This window comes from Triturus cristatus, chromosome 3_1 (assembly GCF_964204655.1).
Source record: "Triturus cristatus chromosome 3_1, aTriCri1.1, whole genome shotgun sequence".
Lineage (NCBI taxonomy): Eukaryota > Metazoa > Chordata > Amphibia > Caudata > Salamandridae > Triturus > Triturus cristatus.
In genome coordinates this window covers 361,344,208-361,370,993 of record NC_140583.1, presented here as the reverse complement: position 1 = coordinate 361,370,993, position 26,786 = coordinate 361,344,208, and the positions used below count along the sequence as shown (strand labels likewise).

General features: G+C 46.2%; 1 protein-coding gene across 1 annotated transcript in view; it reads right to left on the bottom strand.

Moving 5' to 3' along the window:
* MNS1 (meiosis specific nuclear structural 1) overlaps nucleotides 1-26,786 on the bottom strand; it is a 240,942-nt gene that overhangs the window by 174,353 nt on the left and 39,803 nt on the right. Inside the window, exon 4 of the mRNA XM_085644126.1 lies at nucleotides 23,659-23,761. Within this exon, the coding sequence (XP_085500252.1) occupies nucleotides 23,659-23,761 (103 nt within the window). The remainder of the gene's footprint in view (nucleotides 1-23,658; nucleotides 23,762-26,786) is intronic.

Here is a 26,786-nt window from a genome sequence, read left to right as displayed (position 1 = left end):
GTACAGTAGTGGATGATGCTAAAGCACCCTGCTCTGCACCGGTCCAGTTCTGTTATCCCTGAAGTTCTCTCAGTGATACGCACTAGACCTACTGGTGCTCTGAACTCATTCTAGGACAGTAACAAGAGCTATCCCAGGTCTGATCTCCCTCTGGTGAGCTGAGCCTTCCCAGTAGTGTTCTCACTTTCGTGCAGTGGATGGCATAGCAGCCCTCTGTACTGGAGCTATCCCAGTATGGTCTCCTTATAGTGCAGAGGATGGCACCTCTTCCCATCTCACTGGAACGGTTCCAGTTTTGAACTCCCTGTTATACAGTCGGTGACCCCACATGCAGTTATGAGCTCTCTTTTAAAGAAGGGGATGGCCCCAATACATCCCTGCAATGGAGCCATGCCAGTCTGACTGCCCTCTAGTGCAATGGATGGCAATGTGTACTCTGCAATTAAGAAATCCCTGTTCTGTGCTCCTCTTCAGTGCAGTGTGTAGCACCTACAATGGAGATACTCCTGTTCTGATCTCCCTCAAGTGCAGGGGGGGGGGGGGGGGGGAGATGTGAGCAGAAAACCAACCTAACTAAAACAAACAAAAATGCCACTTGTAAAAACACGAAGTTTCAAGCTAACAATTCTATCCTACATTTGGATATTGATGTATTAATCTGAGATGTTCATGGCCATTGCTCCGATTATTTTACAAATCTAATATCCAGATGCATTGCAACTTTTCCGAGTTCACTTGTATGGTTTGTTTTATGAGACGAACTAGTCTCCAATTCGTGCTTTAATTTCCCTGATAATTCTAAAAACATTGTGTGCCGCAAACACAAATACATGAAGTTCCCCATACCTTTCAAGACACCGATAGAGCTTGTCTTTACATGTTAAAAACTGCCCCAATGTGCACTACAGTCACAAAATATCATAAAACAAGTTCACATACTGCTCTGTACTATGCCATCCACGAGGTGGCAGTGCTGTGCTTGTAATAAGTAAAATGAAAACCACAGAGCAAGATAGTTTCTAAAGTAAACCGGATTACTAATTTAGCTGAACGCAGGACTAGAAAATGACATACATTTTAATAACGGGTGTTGTGGTTTTAAAACCACGAAGGCCCCACAATATCTACTAAAATTCTACGCACCGAAATGTATGGCACAGAAGGAAAGACAGGCCTAATGTAACAGTGAGACATAACTTAAGTATCTAGCTATGCAGTGCTTAATTTGTAAAATATTAGGTCCAGGTGCTCAAATTTTTGTAGGAGGCCCATCCACTTTTCCCGGCTCTACCCTCTTCCTCCACTGACTCCACCCACTTACTCAATTTGCTCCACACACATCCTCAACTGGCACTGGTGAAAGCAGGCAGTCTTCCTCAGGTTTCTGTAAGTCGCTGGCTACACAACAGGCGTTGTCCGCTTTGCAGGGTCTTTAAATGGGTAACAGGTTGCTAGGGCTGGGCCAAATCAGTAGTCATCTTCGGGCTTTGCTGCACACCGTCTTCTTCGTCCTTCTTAGGTCGCAGGAATCTAAGGATCAAGGTTCGGGATGCCTCTAAATACTGAATTTAAGAGTGACTACACCCTTCGCATGTTCCCTCACTTTGGGGAGGGGGCATCCCCTAACCTGATTGGCTAAAATTCTCTCATCCACAACATGGAGGATTTTCTAAGGAGGGGGTCACTTCAGCTCTGGACAACTTAGGGGTGGGCCTGGCTAAAAGGGGCGACACCTCTCCTAACTACTATTATTCCCGCAGACCTTGCAGTCATCTGGACACTAGAAGAGTTGGTCGTTTTTCAGGGCATCCGTGTGAGTTTATTGTGCTGAGAAGTTAGATACCAAACTTCTTAGCGTTTAGTAAAGTCATCATGGAATGGTGGAGTTCGTAATGAAAAACTCCCAGCCCATGTACTCAATATTGCTTCACTGCACTTACAGTGACTGAGAATGGACTTAGACACTGTAGGGGCATATTGCTCATGCAGCTATGCGCTCAACTGTGGTATATTGAACCCTGCCTTAGGGCTGTGAGGCCTGCTAGAGGGGTGTCTTACCTTTGCCACATGCAGTGGTGGAGGGCATGGCACACAGGGATGTGTGCCATCTCGACTTTTACGTTTTATATACACCAAAACACACAGTCTGAAATGGCAGTGTGTATGTGTTAGGTAGGGGTTATCTAAGGGAGGCATAATACATGCTGCAGCCCTTAGAGACCCTCTCTGGTCACAAGGCGATTGGTACCAGTGGTACCTTTTACAAGGGACTTGTATGCAGGCCAGAGGTGTTCCAACCGTGGAAACAAAGGTATAGTTTTGGGAAATAATACAGGCACTGGGAACCTGACTGGCAGGGCCCCACTACACATTCAGTTAAAGTGCATCTGATATCAAGCAAAAAGTAGGGTGTTACCATGCAAAAAGGGGCCCTTTCTTACAGAAGGTCCCTCACATTTTAAATATATGTCAAAGGACCGAGGACGAGTCATTATGGAGCCGGTCATCAAGGCATGCAGAGAAAGCACCAGGGCAAAGACTGAATAATTTGCGATGAAAAGATTCAGGGTTATACCCTTCCATCTAAGTCTACGTCCCTGGTCATGTGGAGTCGCCAGCCCACAAGAAAGATTTGTGATGGTATTATGAGCCCCAATGTACCCCAATAGAGGCCAAGGTAGATACACAACCTTTTACTTACTTTTGTACTACCTTATTCTACCAAATAGTTCTGGCGCTGTCCTTTTACCTAGTTAAATGCCGAATAAACGTCGTATGGTTTTCTTAGAAAAATTAGCCTCATTTATTATGCATGAGGATTCTTAGTAGCACAGCAGGATTGCCATCTTCTGTATAATAACTCTGTACAAGAGTCACCGCTCTCGTCATCCTTTAACGACAGGCCCACAGTACCATTCTATGTAGACACCCTGAGGGCACGTTTTGGGTATATAAGCACAACATCATAACTGGGCAAACCAGAGGAGAAGCTTCCATGCTGACATGAGACACTGAGGTCCCTGTATGCAGACACTCCAGCATGCAGTGGTCTGACATCCCTGGCGGGGTGTCCGATTCAAGACCAAGATGGGGTCCTTCATTCTCTCCCATCAGGTAATGGTGTTGGCTCTTTCCTAGGGGGATTATTAGATATACACCTACATACATGCTAGGTAGACTTAGTTAGGATTTGCATCTTAGGAGTACTCATGATTACTGCCATGTATCTATATGCCTGCATATATTCACTGTATTAGCACCATGGTAGAATTCTACCTTTTATTTACTCTGTTGTTGCTTATAATCGTATAAATCAGTTTCTGTCTAATGGTTGTTGCAGCACACGTATTTTATACTAGAATGACGCTGGTATACGCTCTGTATATCTCTCTGAGAATGAGTGGGCACAAGTTCCTGAGGGAAAAGTAGTACACTGTTTCGACGATCCCTGAGGGATCAGGGTTGTCATGTTCGATAGTTGCCAGAAACTATTCGCTCCTTGGTAGGGTTGTGGGGCTTAGAGTGGCACAGTGAGCTAGCTAGTTTACAGACTAACATATCCTTTGGGGGGTGTCTGGAATCAGTCTGGACACCAATCTCTTAGTTTATGTTATCTAAACGCGCAGATCCTATATAGTTTTATAGGAACTACATGACATGGCGCTGCCAATGTTGGGTGGGTTCTTATTTAACAGTCAAATCTGAGTAGTTCAGTCATGCTTTCTCAGAGACCCTTACTCACATTTACACAGAGACGTCCGGACTGGGGCGGGACAATCCGCCACAGCCGAGTAGGTATACCTTATGTATTGGCTGTAGGAATATTCAAGCTTGAAGGATTATAGTTCCCTACATTGTGCACAGACCTCATCTCTATTTCCTTGAAATTCCTTTCGCTCGCAATGTATGTCCAGGATGGCGCTGCAAATGCAGGGGAAGAAGAGCAGGAAGGTGCTCTGAACATTATAGAGAATTGCAGAAATGCACTTTCTTTAAAATTAGCAGAATATGGAGTCCCAGCATTAGGTGGGACTGTTACCTTTGTGACTGGGTCACACGCGAGGAATTCAGGACAGTGGTGTTCTATTCTTGGGTTAAGTTCCCACCTGCAGATGCACGCACATACACAAACATGTTTCCCACCTTTACTGCAGATGACCCACCTGAAGAATAAGCTCCATACGAGGACATAGAAGTTCAGTTAACAGACCAAGAGCATATGAATTGGTTTAAAGGCGCCCTCCCACATACCAAAGAAAAAGTGAGACTCGGTCCACACAGTAGAGACGAAGCGATGTGGCTGGTCCTAGCTGCTTACATAACGCATCCAGAAATTGATACATTGCCAGCAGCAGACTTACGTCCGCTCCACAAAGAAATAATACAATTATACAGAAATCTTCCACAGTTCGTTATGCGAACACTGACACATCAACCTACTAGGGTCACTCAAGCAGGTCAAATACAAAGGACTGCAACTAAAATCACCCCACAAACGTTGAACGTGATTATGGAAAAAATGCCCACTAAGGGCCTGATTCCGATGTCGTTTGGATGGCCTCCGAATCGGATTCGGCTTTGCCAAATCCGATTCGTAGCCCTGGTTTCCGACTGAATCGTATACAGGTTCGAACGACGAAATACAATGTAAAGATCTCATCCGTGTCGACCGAATAGTTTCCGAACCTGATCCTTTCCGTACAACTCGTTCGTAGCTAAATCGTGCCGCAAAATGGAGCTGGGTTCCGAACGAGCAAGTAGGATGCACGATATGGACAGCCGTATCAACTCAGTCTCAGTGAGATTAAACTGCTGTTGGAATCGGACTTCGGGGAGACGTAGCAGGCCCCCCTCTTCTCGACGGGGCACTCAGAATTGGTCACGGGGGGTGTCCATGGGTCCCTCAATCCAAGCATGGAGGTGGGCACCCCATATGCTTTTCCCCACCCACCCTTTTTTGCTATGGGAGCCTGTGTACGTGGTCAGTATACAGGCTCCCAATGAGTTCAATGGGAGTCCGATCGAACCGAGTCCGTCAGCATACGGATGCATCGTACTTGCTCGGTCGGACTCCAGTGCTCTGAGTCATACGGATAGCATTCTGGATCAGACTCGGTCGGGATGTTTTACTTACGAGATCAGAATCGACCCCTAATTGTGAGCAAATGCCATTTTGGATAGCACAGAAAACAGCACAGCTTGAGGCAGTTTTTCTACACACTGGCCCGCAAGAAAAACATAGAATTCTGACAATCCGCTTGCCAATGGGAATAGCTCCCCCATTAGAGGATTGTACCACATCTGGTACAGTCTTCGCTGCTGTTTATACCAGAACGAATGGTATCCCCTCAATTTCAGTCATACCAGAAGTATTGAAACAAATACAGAACAAGTACGGAGCAGAACCTGCCCTGGACCTAGGGATAAAATTGATAGGCAAATTGGCCCAAGTTTCAACAATTATGCTAGCACACATAAAAGGGGAGGCAGCAGCGGTGGCTATATGCCAACGCCTGATGGAATGCACTTTTGCACAACAGGAGCGAGAATTACCAAAAATGATAAAAAAAATATCTATCTTTCACTGGGTAGAAATAACTTGGGAGCTAGACCTGTGAAACCACAATTATTGGGTAATCCTGAAAAGGGTAACTCAAAGCAAACACTGGATTCTTCTAAAAAGAAATGGGATAATAAACAATATGAAAAATAATGCAGCATACATCACAATCACGGGGTGGGTCTCCAAACAGCTCTCTGACAGGAAATATAACCTTAGAAATCATGATTACATTAAAAAGCCTGACAGGTATCAGGATACTGATACATAATCCTAACGCTCCTTGCAGGATTCATCAAAAAACGGTGAGAGGGAAGGACGGTCAGAACACAGATCAGAAAAGAGAGCAAAGTCAAGAGACACACATTGCACTTCAGACTACATTATCAAACAAGAAGATAAACCTAAAAGTAAACCTTAATTTAAAAAGAAGATAGCTGGCCTTAAAATAAGAATTGCCCAGCCTACTGAGGACTCAACTACTGAACGGGGAATGGGCGCTGACGATGCTAGACAGCGCAGCAAAAGTAACAATAGCTCGGCAGAACCTGATGGAATTTCTGTTGACAGCAGCGTTGAATTAACATATCACGGTGGAAACACCTGATACTAGGGGTGTGTCCCGCATAAGTTATATGAAATAGCAATCCAAATGGAGGGGGACCTATCCAGGAAAATGAAAGGTCTCTTTTGGGAAAACCTGACATATGGATACCATATTCTATTGGCTGAAAAAGATTGGCCACCTGAACTTGTTATGGGCTGCCCAAAAGGAGAAGCCGTAATATTACCAGCAGGAACATTTATATACGAAGAAGCGGGAAGTAGCGCTAGCTCCCGCATTATACCACAATCATGTAGCGAGGGATGCTGAGTCACCTCATCAGGAAATTCCAGTAAAAACTACTCCAACTCCAAAAAGGCAGTACCCAATAAAACATTATGCGTAGAAACAAGTCAGGGAGATCTTAGATCAACTTAAATACCAAGGGGTAATTGAGAATTTAACCTCTTCCATGAATAATCCTTTGTTTCCCGTAGTGAAACCCGACAATTCATACTGTCTAGTTTTAGACTACAGGCATTTGAACGCATGCACAAAACAATTTGCAGTACAAAATGCACACAGTGCCGCATTAATGAACAGTAGGTATCTCAAATGGATTCTTTTGCCAAAATATATCACCTGAAAGCAGATATTTGACAGCATTTTCGGCCCTAGGCTCTCAACACCAATTTTGTAGATTGCAAGAGTATAAGAATAGCCCCAGGTTGTTCTCAGCAAGAGTTTCAGAGTTACTTCAAAATTTTGACGGGGAGGCGTTGTCCTATGTAAATGATATTTATCTGACAAATGGTGAATTATTGGATAATTTGAACAAGGTAAACAACATAATTTTGGGATAAACCTCGGAGAGCTACACATTTAACTTTTTGAAAAATCAAAATATTTTCACCTTAATGTCCTATTTTTAGGATATGAGCTCGCAAGTGAAGGAAAAAGCATTGCAGCTAAATGTTTTTAGAAAAATGTGCGCTGATCCTACCTCCAAAGACTCTGAAAAATATACAGTCCATTTTAGGATTCCTAAATTTTGGCAGAACATATGTTTTGGATAACGCAGAAAATGAAAAAACTTTCTACGACTTAATTAGACCTGATTTTTCAGTCCGACATTGAACACAGGAACACACTGAAATTCTCCGTTCCATACAAGCCAACATGATAGCTTCCAAACATTTTCACACACGTGTAAACACCACAAATTTAGTGATCCGTGTAATAGTGGTTCAATCAGGATACATATACCTTACCTTCACTGAAGGTACCAATTGCATATAATTGCATATAAATCACATTTGTACACAAACGCTCAAATGCGTTTTGCATCTACAGCAGGGGTCTCCAACTGGTCGATCGCGAGCTACCGGTAGCTCGCCGAGATCTTGTGAGTAGCTCGTGATGCTTGCTGGTCAATTTAGTAGCCCGTTAGTGTTGTTTGGGCTGTTTAGGTTGTTTTCAGGCTCTGTTGCCCACCCTCACACAAACTAGCTGCTCAGATTGGCTTTGAGCTTAGCCGGGGTGGTGCGGGCCAGGCCGAAGAGGATGACATTCCTCTCCTTCCTACGTGCAGATCAGCGTGACTGTCTATGCGCCCCCTGCCTTTTCCTCACTGGCACCGCGCTCAGTGAGTGAGTCACGAGTGCGAAGGGTGATAGCGCGGAGCTGCATCAGGCGTGGCTGGGCAGATTAGCTGGTTTGCAGGTCGAGCAAGGCAAGCAGTATAGAACTGCCGGTACCCACGCCATCTGCCCTTTTCAGCAGAGCAGAGGTAAGCCGCGGTAGCACACCCGACACTTCATGTTGTCTTACAGAAGCTGAGAAAAGTCTTTATTTCCACTGTAGATGGAACTGCGAGGCAAAAAGCACAACACGTTCTTATTTCCAGTTGCTGCCGTTTTTTCAGAGAAACTTGTTTTTTAATGTAATGGCCCCATTCTCCTCACTTTCCACTTCTCTTTGTATTCATTTGTAATGCCCTTGAACACCTTTGTGTGACTCGGCATGTTACAAAACAAGGTCATTTTTAAAGAAAACAATATTTGCGCTGCGGTGATGTTCCAAATATGCCCAGTAAAGTAGTAACGAAGTAAATGAAGCAGATCGGTATGTAAATATTTATAGACGTACTTCAGTAGGGCACGCAAAAAGAAGAGTACTTTAGTAATTAGTAGTAATTAAGCCAAGGAATATAAATATAGTGGTGATGAGTTTTAATGTATATTGAATTAATAAACAAGTGTTCTTTTGCTTATGTCTAAATTTCACAAACAGTGCCACCATGTGGCACCTCTCATAAGTGCTGTGCCAATGCAGAGTCCCAGAAACCACTGTTCCAAAAGCACGGCAAACCTCTCCTTATTTCTGCTCCCTCAGCCCATTAACTTTTCCAGCTGACAGACGTGACGGGAGCATGGGATGCCTCACTACTTCCATATGTGCAAATGTTAACTTTGTGCAAAGGCCCAGACATGATACGAAAATAGAACCGCAAGTGACACCCATTCATTTGGCAACCATACCTAACCGCACCCGTTCATGTGCATCTGTGTGCTACCCCATTTTGTGTGCCAGGTGTGGAGCTGAGGGGTCACCGTGCCCATCCAGGTGCTTGGGCAGTGTTTCCGAGCACCCTGTGTAGAGTGGTGGGCCCTTGGCTCATGTGCTGAATAAAAAGACAACAGGCACATGGTTCTGGTGGGTAAACTGCTCTGAAAGAGCTCGAAGGCACCGCAGCCTGCAGTAAAACACATGTTCAAGCAGCAAGTTTGTGGAAACATTAGAGTGCCATTAATAAATTAAGTAAGCAATTACAGATGGCCAGGCAGGACCTTCTTCCTTCTAAGCATGCCGGAGCCACCCTCAAGACAATTATCCAAGATATTAAGGCGGGTTATGAGAATTTGGTTAACAAGTTTGCACAGCAGTATGAGGAATCAGGAATCCGGTGCCGGAGATAAGGTGTAGAAGAGTCAGGGTCAACAATGAACATTCTTTTTCTAAAGTAAGGGATCTTTTGAGAAAGGGGTTTCATGAAGTGCTTGACAACACAGAACTCGGTGACAAGTTCTTGAAAGTCATTGTCTTTCATGTACAAGCATTGCAAATATTCCTCTCAAGGGGTCTGCTTCAACCGAGGGCAGCCACTGATGGCAGCGTTTTGTGATGAATCTCGCGGTGATCCAGCCACAGAGATGACGTCAATGAAAAGTGCTGAAGTTATTGTGTGTGTAAACAAATCTTCTTGTGCAGCATACAACCTTGTGAGAACAGTGATAGCTGTTTCTTGCACCATTACCTATCGCCAGTGCCAGTGCTGAAAAATAATTTCCAAACTTGCATTACTGACGACTGAGCTACACTCCAGGGTACAGCAAAACAGAACTTTACCACGTAACAGTAAAGATTCCAGCCGGTATCTCCCACCCACCTACACGACATCACGAGTTACCAAGACATGTCTGTATTACAGGAGTGGCCCCTCACATGATAAACATGTGCAATGAAAGTTCCTCATTTGTATGAAAGATGGCCATATGTAAATATGGGAGGAACGTTGTACATTCGCATGCCACATATTACTGATGCAGGCCCTGGCCCGTGGTAGGCTTTTGAGAACACACTATCAGTGCATTACGAAGAAGGTGAGCCACAGTTAACGTGACCTTGAGGGTGACTTTTGGAATCCAACACAGAGTTCCAGGGTGCATCACATGTAGGGCATATGACTCCAACCTTCCTGGGGAGGTCCCTACTTCAGAGGGAGGCCTGGCACTACCTGTCATGAAACACAGATGTTGTGCTTCATTGCTAAAATCTCCCCAGCACCTTGACTACCTCAAAGGATTACTAGAAACACTAGGCTAGAGCAGGGAGTAACCCAGTCCGGTCTGTACTGGGCACACACAAGAAGGGGGCGCACAAACACAAAGTGGGATTAAAGAAGGGTTTGTTGAATGTTTCCAAGTTACATTACGAGCTGCACTTTAATGACTATTAATACATTGTAAAGCATTGCACGAATGGTGGCTTACCTTTGCCACATACCTTCTTGGAGGTTCATATTACAGTGTAACCCCCCAAGGATGCTGCATGTGGGCACACTTTGTTAGTGTGAAACTGCTACAATACCTTCCACAACACCCTGAGTGTGTTGCAGTCTGACCTGGCGCTCAGTCAGGGTGCAGAAGCTTCCCATATCACCCCATCAGTAGGCTTCTGAGGGTCTACTACTCTACACAAAATTAGGCACAGTGGCTAACTACACCCACCCTCATTTGTGCCCCGGCCTAGACCAAAGGCCTGGCTAAATGTCTCTCTGATGGAGAGTGGGGCTGCATGGGTCCACTCTAGATACTGCCCCTAGTTTTATTGCTAATCCTGTAAAAAAAAAAAAAAAGTTAGGAGGCCACTGCAGCTTGCACCACAAATTGACCCTGCCAGCGATGCCAGTACTAACACAAATACTTGCCATCACGCTCCTACAAGTGTAACAATTTAGACTATTCCAAGCACCCAAAGATATAAGAATGGCTTGGGATGCAGGTTTTGGTTATATTTTATATACATTGAATTAATAAACAACTGTTGCTGTGCTCATCTCTAAATTAGAGACAAACACCACCACCACCATGTGGCAGACTGACATAAGTGCACGTTTTGACAATAAAGATACGGTGCCAAGCACCGGAAATCAGCGGCTCAAACTAAGCACCAAAACCCACGTCTGTGGTCATGCCTAAGGGTTGGCAAGGGCATAAGAAAGTCCTTAAAAAATGTTCCTGTACATAGGAGCCACTCCCTATCCAGATGTGGACAAAAAATGTAGACCACCTCCTCGGGGTCTGCAACAGTATGGGCTCTGAAGAAATTAGGCTTAAAGTCTATGAAACTGGGCGTGGGGGGTCTCTCGGAAAAATGAGTGAGTTGCTTGGGGTTTAGTAGCTCACGGCGATTTTCACTGACCAGAAGAAGCTCTCCCTACACAAAAGGTTGGAGACCCCTGATTTACAGAAAACAAACTGACTGCAGTACAGACTGCTGTAGTGAGAGAAAGAGCACTAACTCAGGGGAAACAGATAATTGTTGTGACTCCAGTACCTACCTTAGAGATTGTTACCAAAGCAAGCAAACCAAACACGAAAGCACTGCATCCAAGATAGATACAGCGGGCGAATTCTCTCACTGCAACGGATGTGGACTACAAGTTTGATTCTACATTAAAAACACAAGCATTCCTGCAGTACAAACAAGAATAATGTCTCCCAAATTAAGTAATGCCTCTAGACCAGTATGAATACATCATTCACACTGATGTATCTGACCAGCCTGCTGTAGGAAGTAAACAGTAATACAGCACAGCATGTGTGATTGTAAAGGGACGTATGCGGGACGGCAAGTCCCGTCCTAGCAATACGCAGGCGCAGTCTCTAGGAGATTGCACGGCACAACTGGCAGAACTAAAAGCCCTGATACTAGCACTAAAAAAACAAATTGAGAAATCCCCACACACATTGTATGCGATTCGTTTTACTTGTCCGGTCATACAACGAATATCTGTACTATTGGGGGCAAAATGGGTTTAGAGGTTGCACAATACAGCACAAGTTGCTTTGGGAACAAGTGGCAGAGCTGAAAAAAGGCTTGCCACGGGCTCACATGATTCATACGCTGAGTCATCAGTGTGTTGGCGTACACGTTGAAGGAAATTCATTGGCTGATGAAGCTGCCATGGCAACAGTGAGAACTGCAGCCATTGCTGCAATCACTCGTTCGAGTACGAGGATAAACCGACAGATAATGGTAGCTGTCACGCTACGCGTAATAACAGCTCAGCCTTGCCAAAAGGTTTTCCACTCAAGTACTCCTACAAGTTAGATGCACAAAATATTCCGTATGCTCAAACTTCAGGAGTGGGGGATAGAGTAATACCAAACATGGATCGCAGATTAGGTTTAATTCTAGCTGCACATGGGGGTCTGGGTTCAGCTCACGCAAGTATTACTGCAACAGTTTTACTTCTGCAGATCAAGGGGTTTGTCCTTAAGTGTGACATCTGTCAACAGATGTAGGGTTCCACTGTAGCACACCCCCCACAGACACCACTGCCACAGAATGGTTCATCCATAGCTATATTACACTGCCAGTCGCGACATTCTAATTTCAATACCGTCCACAGTACCACCAGGTAGGCAGGTATTAAGCAAAGGAACAGGAATTTATACATGAATCTTGGAATTTACCTTACAGATTCAGATGCAGGAATGGGGACACTGAAGTTTTTCTCAGTGGTTCCGACTGTGAGAATTCTATAAGGGGGGTCTCTAATTTGTCAGGATATTATGCTTCACGAAGCATGCAATGCTTCGGTTGCAAACTTATCATGTCACTTGCAAGGATCTCCAGCTGTCGAGATGCATCCGGTGTTCAAACTACTCTCGAATGGGAGTTTTATTTGATGTTGAATGATAAAGGTCGTTGTGGAATTCTGCCAGGCATAGCATATCTAGTCACGGTTAGTTCAAGGGTTACATGTTGTATGCAAGTATTGTTTCCACTGACCCACACAGTCAGAGAGGCAGCGCTGTGGCCTTCATTGAATATTTCCTTTGTACGGTTTGATTCTCTGACTAGACTGAAAGCCATGCTTTTACTGAAGGATGTGGCCTTAAACTCAGCCCGAGAGACTTTTGATCTCCAGGTTGCAAGGTATTCAGCTGAGATACAGACACTAGTCCGGACTTCCCGCTCCATTTCGGGGAAATGGTACATCGTATCTTTAACATGTCCGATACGAGTGGGATAGTGCACCTATTTAAGAGCATAGGTTTTGGACTATTTAGTACCTTTCAGACGATTTTCAGAGTAATTCCATCATTTATACACTCCGTGTTGGGAAGCGTTTTTGGAGGGCTTTCACTGGTCCTACTACTTACAATGGGTAACCTGGTTTTAATTGTTATGCTAAGCAATTGACGTTCCAGTTTCCAAAGAGATGGAAAAGGCACTCCTTGTGCAACGATGCCATGAACGCATGGTACTCCATCTGGACGCACCTCGGCTTCGGGAGCTAAGCGAGCATTGGTTCCTATCGTTCAGATTAGTCTAGGTTGACTGTGTCTTGCCTGTGCTCAGCTGCCTATTTTGTGGATACAAATGTGTGTTGGATATATGTCTAACACTTCTATCGGTTGCACCTCTGGACGTAGATGAACTACTGGACCCATAAATGGCCCACGTATTGCAGTGTCCTCAGCGTATTCCAATGTTGATGGCGGCATTCTAATAGCCACCACGGGATGCTTCAGCTCCTGTTGTAATGGACACCGGCTCTGCAGCAGGTACACAGGCATCAAGGTCTTCCTCAGCAACGGCTGTGGGAACTGGAGAAGATCAACTTTGCAGCATTGACCTGATCCAAGAGGTGTTACAAGGACCGTCATCTGCAAAAGCAAGCAGCAGTGGTGGTGTTCTGTCTCCCACAGAGGACACAAACATTTGTCGCTCCGTGTCATAGGAACAATTTGGCCTTTTTCCAAAACAACCCAAATTGGGAATTAGACAACATCATTCTTGTTTTATTTTTCTCTCTTGCTCTCACTGAGCAACATGGCTTTCAATATGCTCAGTAGGTCTAAACAGTATATTGACTTTCTAGGGGACTTATAGAGCTTTTTACCTTTTTACAGCGTTTATACACATACCATGTTTTAAAACAAAAACTACATTCATTTTTTAACAATTGTTTTTATGCTTCTTAGACAGGAATATATTTTATTTACCTTATCGTCCTTCGGATGAGGAGTGGGTGTGATGAGCCACAATGTACCCAGATACAGGCCTAGGTAGATATACAAACTTTTAGCTACATTTGTCCTACCTTGTACTACATAACTGTTCTGGCTCTGACCTTTTACCTAGTTATGTACCAAAGAAATGTCGTGTGGTTTTCTTCGAAATACTAGCCTCATTTATTATGCATTAGGATTCTTAATATCACAGCAGGATTACCATCTTCTGTATAATAACTCTGTACAAGAGTCACCGCCAATGTCACCCTTAAACGACAGGCCCACAGTACCATTCTAGGTAGACCCCCTGAGGGCACCTTTTGGGTATATAGAGTCACCACAGCTTCACTGGGCAAACCAGAGGAGAAGCTTCCATGCTTACACGAGCTGCTGAGGTCCCTGCACTCAGACACTCCAGCACGCAGTGGTCTGACATCCCTCGCGGGGGTCCAATTGAGACCAAGACGGGGTCCTTCATTCACTCCCATCAGACAATGGGGTTAGCTCTTTCCTAGGGGAATTCTTGGCTATATATGTACATACATGCTAGGTACACTTAGTTAGGATTTGCATCTCAGGAGTACTCATGATTACTGCCATTTATCTATATTCCTGCATATATTTACTGTTTTAGCACCATGGTAGAATTCTATCTTTTATTTACTCTGTTGGTGCTTATAATCATATTAATCTGTTTCTGTCTAGTGGTTGTTGCAGCACATGTATTTTATACTAGAATGATGCTGGTTCAATATAATACTTATTGAAAACCTCCCCTCCGCTTATTCTGTATATCTCTCAGAGAACGAGTGTGCACAAGAGACTGAGCAAAAATCTGGAATCAGTCTGGACACCAATACCTTAGTTTATGTTATCTAAACTCGCAGATCCTATATAGATTTATAGGAACTACACAACAATGTGGGCTGGGTTATACCCAAGATAAGGCATCTGTCAGTACAATTTGATGACTCGTATGCCCCAGCGTACCTTATATGTGATCAGAGTTGGTAATAAAACAGTAGAGACAAAAATAAAATCTATCACAGTGGAGGCACCTCTCCCAGTGAACATGAGTATTGTAGCACTAGAACCAGTCTTCATGTTCCCGCCATTCAGAGCATACAGATTATAATCATTAACAATGGCGTTAAGCAACTCCACCTGAGTAGTATGCTCAAAGTGAGTTTTGGAAAGAAGAACAAGAGCCATGTCAGTGAGCCTTCAGCTATGACAGAAATGCAAATTAAAATCACCCAACAGAATCATAGGAGTAAAAACATCAGCAGTGTAAAAGTGCTTGTCAAACAGGGATCTAGGAGCCCTAATGTGAATACTGTTGGCGCTATAAAAGTTAACAAGAAGCAGCATACAAGGATTGGAAAACAACAACCGCAGAGCAAGCATATTGAGAGAACCAGAGTAGCTGACATACTAGCTGCTGTGCATGGCAAAATGCTGTTCCAGAAGTAATGTCGGTCACCATTGGCTTCTTACGAGCATCAAATATTTATCAGAATTTTAATACCCTGATTACGAGCTGGGTCTTAAATTCCAATCCCTATGCAAACAGGAGTTTGTGCAGGGATCGGAACAAACCTGCCACAATTCATCAGGTGAAAACGCACAGAAAATAGGCAAAACATGAAGTAATCAGTGCTTTGCATACCCATTCTGCATCTGGTTTGATCTGTGAAAAACTTGAAGCGGAAGGTATTTGCTGCACCTTGTAAACATATTAACAGTATTTACCGGGTGGGGTGAATATCTCAAGCCAATCCGTCCCACATGTATTCAGGGTCCCAGTCTTTTCTGTATATGCCTAAATGTAAGACTTTTTCCTCAAATGGCAGAAACAGTGCTTATAAAACTGATGCAAACTGTGACTTCTTTGAGGCGGTCAGCTTCCTTGATTGAAAACCACTCGTTTGATCTCAATTTCTGGTCACTAACGTGGTGAAATAATTTCCCCGCCGAAATTGGCCTGTTTAAAATGCCAGTAGCTGGCGGCCTACTAATGGGTACCATTTCTATGCAGCTCCCCACCTTTGCCTCTTGATCTGGTTAAGCATGAACTGACTATCTAAACATTCTTTCCCTGAAAGCAAAAATGCAACAACAATAAATAAGGAATTCATGGTGACAGTGAGGGCCAACCCAATTAATTCCATCATGCTCCACTGGCCTCTCATGTTCGTTTATAAGCAGACTAAAGTCCAAAAATGATGCACTCTACAGCTCCTTATAACCTACATGTGGGGCACCCACTTATGACTGAAGAACGCAGAATGCAAAAGTTACTAAGCTGAGTAATCGTTCCGTTTATTGCTTTCATGAAAACTTTACTTACTATTATAGATGTATATATATATATATATATATATTCTTTATTGTCCGATTAATTAAAATCATTACAATAAAACAACGCAGTTCATAAAACAAGGCAATTTCTTACATACCTTAAAGATAATGAGGAAGTTTTAAAATATCTTTATAACTATTCGAAATACATAAAATACCATAAAAAGGTATTTTGTTCATAACCGAATATAAACATTACATTTCATTATTATTCACCATACATATTAGTAAACCCATCCATACAGATAATCTTTGAGTCCCCTCTCTGGTTTTTAAACAGCCCCTTAAAAGAAGCAAAGCATACACTAAAACGTTTGGTCCAGTTATGATCTTAATGCTTAAAATATAAAGCGTATCCATGCTTCTTAAAATTACCCTGAACCTTAGGTACTTAATCAAGTTACATTGCCAGTATAGGGGAAAACAATATAGTTGGAATCATAGCCGCTTTCTATTCTTATTATGACCACAACATCGTCCTGAGCCTGTTTTTTCTCAGCTATAAGGATACATTTGACAAAGTTAACTGTTAAATTGATGATACGCCCTTGGAGGGACAGTATTATGGCTTGGCGACACGTTCTCACCTCTTGATCATTGAATATTGGTTTTAAAAGTGTTAATCTTTCTTGACACAATTTGGGGCAAATACATACAATGTGCAATAACGTTTCATTAATATAACCTCATAATCTACACTTTTGTGATTGCCAAACTTGTACCCATCCAGGTGTACCATCTTTTGTTGGGTGGTGTCCAAAACTAAGCTTAAGCAATATATCCCTTACTGCCGGTTTCAAGCAAGATGTTAGATAGAATTGGGGTTCAATTTTATTATACGAATGAATAACCGACCAGGCGTGCTTTTTCCTTACAGTCTGCTCCTGATCTAATATTAATGATACCAATTTAGTTGACTGATTTAAAATGGTTTTATTTCTAATCATATTGTCTAAAGGTTGGAGCTTAAAAGTATTCAAACTTTCCGTTAAATATGACCTCCATGAGAGGAGGAGCCTAGCGCGCAACCAAGATGGCCGCGTAGGTGCGAGGCTCCCGAGGACCTCCGCAACCTCCCACGACTATCCTGAATTTATCCTGTCTCAGATGAGGGGAATGTGTTGGTGAGCCTGAGCTGAGGTGGCACCCGTTTCCCGTTGTCAAATCTGACCTCGGACACCGGAGTGAGCACCGATTGAAGTCTGCGGCCTTCTCCTCGCCAGTCCCCGGATTTGCGCTGAGGGGTGACCCAGTGACAAAGTGAACAACAGCGGCGGGCCGGGCCTGGCGAGTCACGCACTCCGCGCTTTCGCACCCCCCTTGCAATCACTGCAGGGTTGGGTCGAGGGGCTCTTTGTGTTGGTGTGGTCTCGCTGGGAGACTTGGCCTGCCCGCCGGCTGTGACCCACCCCGCCGATCGGGGGTGGCCCCCCCCGGAGCTTGTGGCCCTGATTGCCTGCCCTTCACGACGTGACTGGTGCGTCCGGGAGACTAGTGGCCATGGCCACCAAACAAGATGGAGACCGGGCAAATTCCAAGCCGACCCGGCGTGGCACCACCCATCAGGCCAACAGTATGGACCGCTATACCCTCCAGAAGGGATCTCCCGGCGGACCGCACAAATCCCCTGGGGACCCTCCTGATGCCCCGGACCTGCCCACGGATCTGACTCTGCGGGATGTCATGGGCGCCATTGCCGAGATGAAGGCCTCGGTAGGCCAGCGGTTCGACACACTGGCACAGAAGATCGACTCGGTCCTCGTGGATGTTGGCCTGGTGAGGGCCGATCTTTCCAAGACCAACGACCGAGTTGATTCTTTGGCCCACACCGCATCGGGCCTTACTACTGATGTGGCGGCGCTACAAACAGAGGTGCGCCGGCTTAGTCAGGCGAGCGCGCTTATGGATCGGAGCATGGAGGACTCCGAGAGTCGGGCCCGGAGAAACAACATCCGCATCATCGGAGTACCCGAGGGACGGGAGGAAGCGGCGGCGGACCTATTTGTGGAGGACCTGATCGCTACCCATCTCCAGCCACGGGGGCTGAGTAAATTCTTCGCGGTGGAGTGGGCCCACAGGGTTCCCGGGGGAAGGCCGAAGGTCGGAGCCCCTCCGCGGCCCCTCATTGCCCGGATTTTCAACTTTCGGGACAGAGACGCTATCCTGCAAGCCTCCAGACTTTTGGGGCCGGTTAAGCTTGACAACATGGAGGTGAACTTTTATCCGGATTTCACCCCAGCGGTCCAGAAGCAGAGACTGAGCTTCCAAGGCGTCAAGCGCCGTCTTCGGGACTTGAACCTTAAATACGCAATGCTCTTCCCAGCCAAGCTGCGAGTGGAGGTAGAGGGTCGCACGCAGTTTTTTGATCGCCCCGAAGCGGCCGGAGACTGGCTGGACACTCTGTCTGGGGATCGTGATCTGGGGGGCGGGGGGGGGGCGGCGGGGGGGGACGGCACACTGGATCGGGACTGAGGGGGTGATGTTGGGCTTCACTCTGGACAGAAATGTTGCCACTCTCGATTAAGCATCTGTCTGTATAATTTCCCCTCCTATGGAGGTTGTATGGGGTCTCTTGGGGGTTCTCCCTCCTCCTCTAGGGGGCTTAGCTAGTTTTTTATTATATATATGGGGCGACAGGCACACTGCACGTTGGGGGGGCTGTTCGGGCTCATGCAGGGGTGCAGGGAGGGGGGAGTTTTGTTGGGGTGGGCGGGTAGGGATGGGGGGGTGTTTGTTTTCACCACAAGGCAAAAGTATCATTGTGCTAGCTCTATAGTGCTCTCGGGGGGACGAATGGTGGCTCTTGTCTATGATGGGGGGTAGGGAACTAACTCTGTTGTCCTGGAACGTGAATGGACTGGGGGACAGGATTAAACGTGGGGTGGGCCTGCAGTTCTTGAAGCGAATCTCGCCCGATGTAGTTTTTTTGCAGGAGACACACCTCATTGGCAACTCCTTCTGCGCCATGAATCGGCGTGGCTATCGCCTAGTGGCCCATTCGGGCTTTACGTCTGGCTCAAGGGGTGTGGGCATCATGGTTAAGAGCTCGCTTCCGCTGGAGATTGATGAGGTGCTCCATGACGACAGGGGACGTTTTGCGGTCTTGGTGGGAAGGATGGAGGGCAAAGTGGTGGTTTTTGTGTCAGTATATGTCCCACCGGGGCTGCAGTCGACTACCTTTGCGGACCTGGGGCGCCTCCTCCTTGGCCTTCCGGGGGGGATTCTGGTGGTGGGGGGGGATTTCAATGCGGTGGTTTCGGGGACTGTGGATCGTCACCCCCCTAGGGACCTCCCCCGGGCCCAAGCGTGGCTCTCTGGTCTATTGGACACTTTGGGATTGGTGGATTGCTGGCGTTTAAAACATCCCACGCAGTTACAGTATACCTTCCATTCGGGGGCCCATGGTAGTCTCTCACGACTAGATTATGTCCTGGTCCCGGCGGCCTATGTTGGGAGGGTGGGAGAGGTGCGCCATTTGGCACGGGGTATCTCGGACCATTCCCCGCTCCTGTTACACCTGGACCTTTTTCCGAGGGGTGAGGGTAGGGTGGTCCCGATCAATCCCTGGTACTTGCACGACCCCACTATTCGCGCTGAATTGATTAAATCCCTCCAGCGCTACTTTGACGAGAATGTGGGGTCCGTGCCTTCGGCTGTCTCACTGTGGGAGGCATTCAAGACAGTACTACGAGGAGAGGCCCTGTCCCTCATTTCCCACACCCGGAGGCGTGAGCGGGAGGAGGTGACCCGGGTGGAAGCTGAGATAGCCGAGTTGGAGGGTAATCTAGAAAGTGGGGTGACGGATGCCGTATTACATGTCCTCCAACTCAAGCAAGCGGCCTATAGGGCCCTCGTCACGGAGGCAGCCAGGGGCCTCAGTAGAGAGCAACAGGGGAGATTGTATGATGTGGGTGATAAGGCTGGTAAATTGATTGCGTGGCTGGACAAAAAGGAGAGAGCGAGTCGTGTAGTCCCGCTGATTGAGAAAACAGACGGTGTGTGTGTTACTGAGCCGGAAGAAATTGTCTCCTGCTTCGCAGACTATTTCCGTGGGGTGTATTCCCCGGTGTCTTCCTGCTCTGAAGAGGATTCCCGTACCCTGCTCAGGGATATCGCGCTGCCTTCCCTTTCGGAGGAGGACAGAGTGTCGTTGGACGCCGCTCCAACCTCCGACGAAATCGCCCTGGCCATACGTTCGGTCGCTTCCGGCAAGGCCATGGGTCCTAATGGTCTCCCCATCGAGTTGTACAAATTGAGACCGGATACGCTGGCACCACATCTCCGATCGATGTTCCTGGAGGCCCATTCGGTGGGCTCCCTCCCGCTGGACCAGCGTCTGGCTACAATTGTGGTTATCCACAAGGAGGGGAGACCTCGGGACCGGGTTACCTCCTATCGGCCCATTTCGCTACTGAACGCGGAGCCTAAAATTCTCGCCAAGGTCCTGGCCAATCGGCTGGTCGGCGTGGTGGGCGAACTGGTTCACCAGGATCAGTCCGGCTTTATTCCCCATCGTAACACAGCTCTTAACTTGCGGCGTTTGCATGGGGTGCTTGTAAGTGTTCAGTACATACGGGAGCCGGCCATTTTGGCATCCCTGGACGCCACCATGGCGTTTGATACGCTTGAATGGCCATACATCTGGGCGATGCTTGCGAAGTTTGGCTTTGGCGCAGGGTTCATCAGTTGGGTCAAATTGCTGTATTCGGGCCCATTGGCGCAAGTGGTGGTGAACGGTAGAGTATCGGCTCCGTTCGAGCTGGGCCGGGGCACGCGGCAGGGCTGCCCCTTATCGCCGCTCCTGTTTGCGCTTGCCTTGGAGCCCCTGGCAGAGTGGCTGCGGTGGGAGCCTTCCATCCGTGGTCTCCGTTGGACCCCCGAGCATGAGGACCGCGTATCCCTATACGCTGATGACATCCTCTTGTACCTAGCTTCCCCACGTAACTCACTTATAGTACTGGTTGATGTTTTGCATTCATTTGGTCGTAACTCCGGCCTTGTCATCAACTGAGCTAAATCGTGCGTGTATGTTCTCTCTGGGGAGGCGCCCATTCTCCCGCGGGGCTGTCCGATCCAGATCGCCCCGCAGGGATTTCGGTACCTGGGTGTCTTCATTACTCTGGACCCGGAGGCCCGGTATGATCGGAACTTGCTTCCCCCCCTCCAGCGCCTGAAGGAAGATGTCACGCGCTGGCGGCGCTTGCCGCTCTCGCCGCTCGGCCGGGCGGCATTGTTTAAGATGATGTCTCTGCCGCGCTTCCTCTACGCTTTGCAGAATACTATGGACCCCGTCCCAGCGCGCTACTTCCGTGAGGTGGAGAGTTTACAGCGCCGCCTGTTCTGGGACGGGAGGCCGCGTATCGCCCTGGCGAAGCTGACGCTCCCATGGTATGACGGCGGGATTGCCCTCCCGGATATCAAACGATACTATTGGGCCTCCCAGCTGGCTGCGATTAATCACGGCCTGTATGGGCCCGCTTTAAACCCGGCATTCGAAATGGATAAGATGCTACTCCCGGGTGGGGACTATAATCGAGCGCTCTACTCCAGCACGCCCGACGCTCGGCTGACCGGCCCTACGCGTGTCATGGTGCGAGTGTGGCACGCGGCTAATGTGGCGATGGGGTGGAAGGATCGTCTGACCCGGGCGTCACCACTATACGCGTCCGAGCAGTTGGGCTCCCTGTGGACCTCGAAGGGCTTCGAGAAGTGGGACATGATAGGCATTAGCAAGGTGGGGGATCTCTGGACGAGGGGAGGATTTAAAACGTTCGAGATGCTGCAGACTGAGTTCCACTTGCATGGCAGGGAGTACTTTCGGTATTTGCAGATCCGTCATGCACTGGGCTCCGTCTTCCCGGACGTTGCATCCATCCCCGAGTGTTCCCCCCTGGAGGATAGAGTGCTGGATGGACACGTTCCGGACAGCACGATCTCACTGATCTACAAAAAACTGATCAATGACCGCACGGGATTGCTGACTGCCCTTCGTGAGGCTTGGGTTGCCGATGGACTGGAGCTGGACGACGAGGACTGGACCCTTGCGGTGGCCTCCCCGAAAGAGGTGGCCATACCGGCCCGCCTTCGCTTCGTCCAGCTCAAGATACTCCACAGAGTCTACATGACGGGGCCGAGGCTTCTGCGTATGGGCTATGCTGTGGACGGGTTGTGTAAGCGTGGGTGTGGCGCTTTGGGGACCTTTCTGCATATATTGTGGGAATGCCCGGAGGTGGAGCGATTCTGGCGTGGTAGGCATGAGGTCCTGCGTGTGGTTACGCATGTGGTGCTGCTACCCGAAGCGAGGAGATGCCTGTTGAATGTGTGGGAACCTACCGACTACTCGGCGCCACAGACGTGGTGGGTGACTCTGGGATATATGGTGGCCAAGCGTGATATTGCTCAACTGTGGGGATCTCAGAGGTCCCCGACTGTCTCGGCCTGGAAGGAGCATATGGATTGGTGCATGTTTCGGGAAAAGGTGGTGTATGTTGCGAGAGGTAAGCCTGGGACATGGGTGAAAGTCTGGGGCCCCTGGAACGCCTACCGCGGGGGAATCTGTACTCCACCGTTATTGCCCGATCCGTCGCCTGCCCCATCCCCGTAGCCGACCCATCTTCCCTGTTCCGGGCATTGAGTTTTACCCAGCCCTAATCCTGATCTCTTCCCCTTCTTGATACTCCTATGGATTGGTAGGGTCCCCCTCTCAGGGGAGCACATGCTGCTATTTCTGATTGTAGATTGCCTTGTGGTTTTTGTTTTTTCTGGTTGTTATTTCAGTTTAAAATGAAACCGTACAGTGGGGTCCGGAAGGTGTGGCTATCAACGCTGCTAACTCCTGTGCATCTTCCTCAGCCGCAACGCGCGCTCTACAATGTGTATCATATGCTCCTTTTGTTTACTAGCGGCCGGCCGGAAGGTTGTAGGCCCATCTTTGTATATTTTTTGAGTTTTGTAATAAACGGTTTAAAAAAAAAAAAAAAAAGAAAAATATGACCTCCATGGTCTGGTATACTCCTTCTTATTAATTTCTTGCCAACACATATATGCAAGGGACTCAGGGTCCGGTAAATAAAGTGAAAATAGTCATTTTAAAAATGCAGCTTGTCTTACCAATATTTGGTTTAGGAAACCGAATTCCAGTCCAACTATAGACTGTCCAACATATTTTGAAATTCTAAAAATTTGCATAAAAACTTTTATTTGTAATTTATCCAACAGTTGGCTATCTTTTCCTCGGAAAATTATTGATCCATATGTAAGCGCAGGGATAAGCTTCGTCTTCATTACTTTTAATAAGTGGTTGTAACTTGGCATGAAAGTAAATTATGGCTGCAGATTAGTTTGATGGACTGAATACATAGAAAAAGGAACAAAAAAATACATACCATTTGTTCATATTTTAATACTTCTTTTTCGGCAACCTGTGCAGCACGTTCTCTGTTCAGATAAGCAGATTTCAGCTTACTTTCCAACTCCCGAAGCTCAAAACTGAAAAAAAAACAGATTTTAGCTAAAATAGAAACACAAAACATTTCCTTGGTTTAATGACAAAAATAAGAACCAGTTTATGGGATGAACCATTCAAGAGCTAGAGGTATTGCAATCAAAAACCACAGACAGGCAGAACTATTTTCAAACGAAACTTCAAGCTACCTCAAAGATGCAAACAGTTTTGGATTGCAGGTGATCAAAATTGAATGGTGGTGGCAAAAATGTAGTGGGAAGTATACTTTCTGCTAAAACAATGCCATAATGGTGTTTCTGTTCTTAGTGGGTTAGCAGAACAGCAGAGTAAGCAGTCCTCAGCCCCAAAGGTTTAGGAGCTCAACATTTCCTTTCCAGCTGTTAAACAGGTGATGGTGGAAAGAAAGGCTATAGCAATAACGTTTGTTAGTAATCATGTGGAAAGAGGAGGTGCTCTGGTGCAATTAGGTATCAGATGAGCAAAGTGTCAGATGAGCAAATTATGGTTTAAACAGTGCTTCTTTTTATATCCCATGTTTTATAAGTTCCAAGTACAATAATTTCCTTTTAAGGATATCAAACAGTATTCATTCTTGATGAGGAACATTTTTTAAATATATGTTTATTTTAAAAATATGTGTTTATTTAATGCATGCAGTCTCGGTAGCTGATCATTCACAAATTAAACACCTCTGCTAAAGTTATGGAACCAAAGAAATTAGAACACTTTCTTGTGGCACATCATTGCCAACAACATTGACCTGAGCATATTTTTAGGGCACTGTGGTTGGAAGTTTGAATAGATTTCTGTTTATTGTAAAGCCCTATTTTTCCATTATGGGAGTATTTGCCTCATTATGAGGAGTTAAAAGGCCAGTGTAAAACCTATTTCATGGAATAGACCTGATCTGATTGATTTGATTTACATATTTATAAAGCACGTGATTGCCCGGAGGTGTCTTGGCGCTAAAGTTCGATGAGCAGTGGAATTAACGATAAGGTGGTATGCTGACTTAACAGGTAAAGAGCCATGTTTTCACTGCTTTTCTAAATGACAGAAGCGAAGGGCTGCTTTTTATTGTGATAGGGAGAAGGTTCCACGTTTTGGCTGTCCGCAACAGAAACCTTCTCCCTCCCCTCCTAACCTGCTTGAACTTAGGTACTTGTAATAGTTTTGTGTGAGCAGATCTTAAGCTTCTTGCAGGCACATACCATTTCAGGTGTGTTCTCAGGAACTGTGGTCCTGAACCATTAAGGGCCTTATAGGCTAAGCATAATGATTTAAACATAATCCTTTTTTCCACCGGTAACCAGTGGAGGGCCCTCAGTCTGTGAAAGACTGGCTCAGGTCTGGATATATCCAGCACTAACCTTGCTGCTGCATTCTGCAGACGCTGGAGTTTCGTTAGATGTTGGGCTTGAATCCCTGCATACAAAGCATTGCCATAATCCAGTCTGGACAAGGCCAATACCGTTACTAATGTTTTACGTGAGTCATGGGGAATGAAAGGGTGTATTTTTCTGATCATTTTTAAAATGTACCAGACAGTTGAAGACAGGTTATTTATCTGGGCATTAAAAGTCAGTTTATCATCGAATATGACTCCCAGATTTCTAACATTGCCCACTGGGACTGGGTAATCACCCAGACTGGCAGGTCACCATTTAGGAGACCAAAAGTCTGCATCTGATCCTAGTAGCAGAACTTCGGTGTTATCACCATTGAGTTTCAAGCAATTAAGCTGCATCCATTGATTAACCTGCGTCATACAGTCATTAAAGCGGTCGGCCATTTCTTCCACCGTGCTTGAAAGCGACACCACTATTTGGGTGTCGTTGGCATTTCAAACCGGCAAAAACCCACACTGTCTGATGATCTTTGCCAAGGGAGCAACATAAATATTAACAAGCATTGGCATAGCCAATAGGTCTCGCTTTTGGGACTTTATAAGTATTTAGTTATGCAGCAGAATATCCTTGGTGCAACAACACCAACTGTTGCATGGCTAAACACTTATAAAGGTCCCAAATGCAAGACTTATTGGCTATGCCAATGCTTGTTGTTTGAGTATCAGAGGGTCTCCCTAATAGACATTCACATTAAAGCAGAACCACAGGCAGGTCGGTGTGTTCAGAGGTCCATACGCTGAAGCATTTGAGCAGCACGCGGATATGCATTGGGTGTGCACTGGCGCGTGAACATAGAACCTTGAAAGGATTGTACCATATCTGCACAGCAACAGGGGGGAAGCAGATGTTCTTCTGGTCGATGTAAATCTGACTTCCCAATGCATCGCTTCTCAGTTGAACATTGTCCCTTTGACACAATTGGGTGAAAAGACAATACTACCTCTGTAACACAAATGTTCATAGGTGTGAAGCGCGTTATTGATGATGTGCAGCCAGTTTACTTGGAGGCACTATATTAAGTCCAAGGTGAAATATTTTCCAGGGTATGTTGACGTGCCTTAAAATATTGAAAAATGTGACCAGTTCTGCCGGTTTTCCTGCAAACCCCACTGCGTTTATTAATATTTGAAAAATTATGCTGTAAAATTTACGATTTTTTTCGAAAGCAATTCTCGGGTAGGAGCCTCTTTGTCTTGTGTACTACATTGTGGGGCTGGTGTATACTTTTCTTCCGATGGTGGTTTGTGTCTAAATTCAGCCCTGGTAGCTCCTTCATTTTATACGGCTGTCATGAACATGTTTAAGTAGGTTTCTAGGCAACCAGTGTGTGTGTTTACATTCTGCTCGGAAGAGTAGAAACTGTGTTCATGCACTACACAAACCTGCTACAAGAGGGCGCTCCTCCCCAGCACAAACTAAGCGGAGATTGTCTGCAAGGATAATTGTGCAGTGAAGCACGACATTTACGTAGCTTGACTTCGGCAGTTATGCCGTTTCTGTGTTGTGAATAGAAGCTGTTAACTTTACTCAGTTGATCGTCCTCAGAAACAGATACGCTTGATTTGGCACTGCTGGAAATGTATGACTTGCACATCACCTAGATGTCGGCAACAAGTTCATAATTTACAGTAACATATTT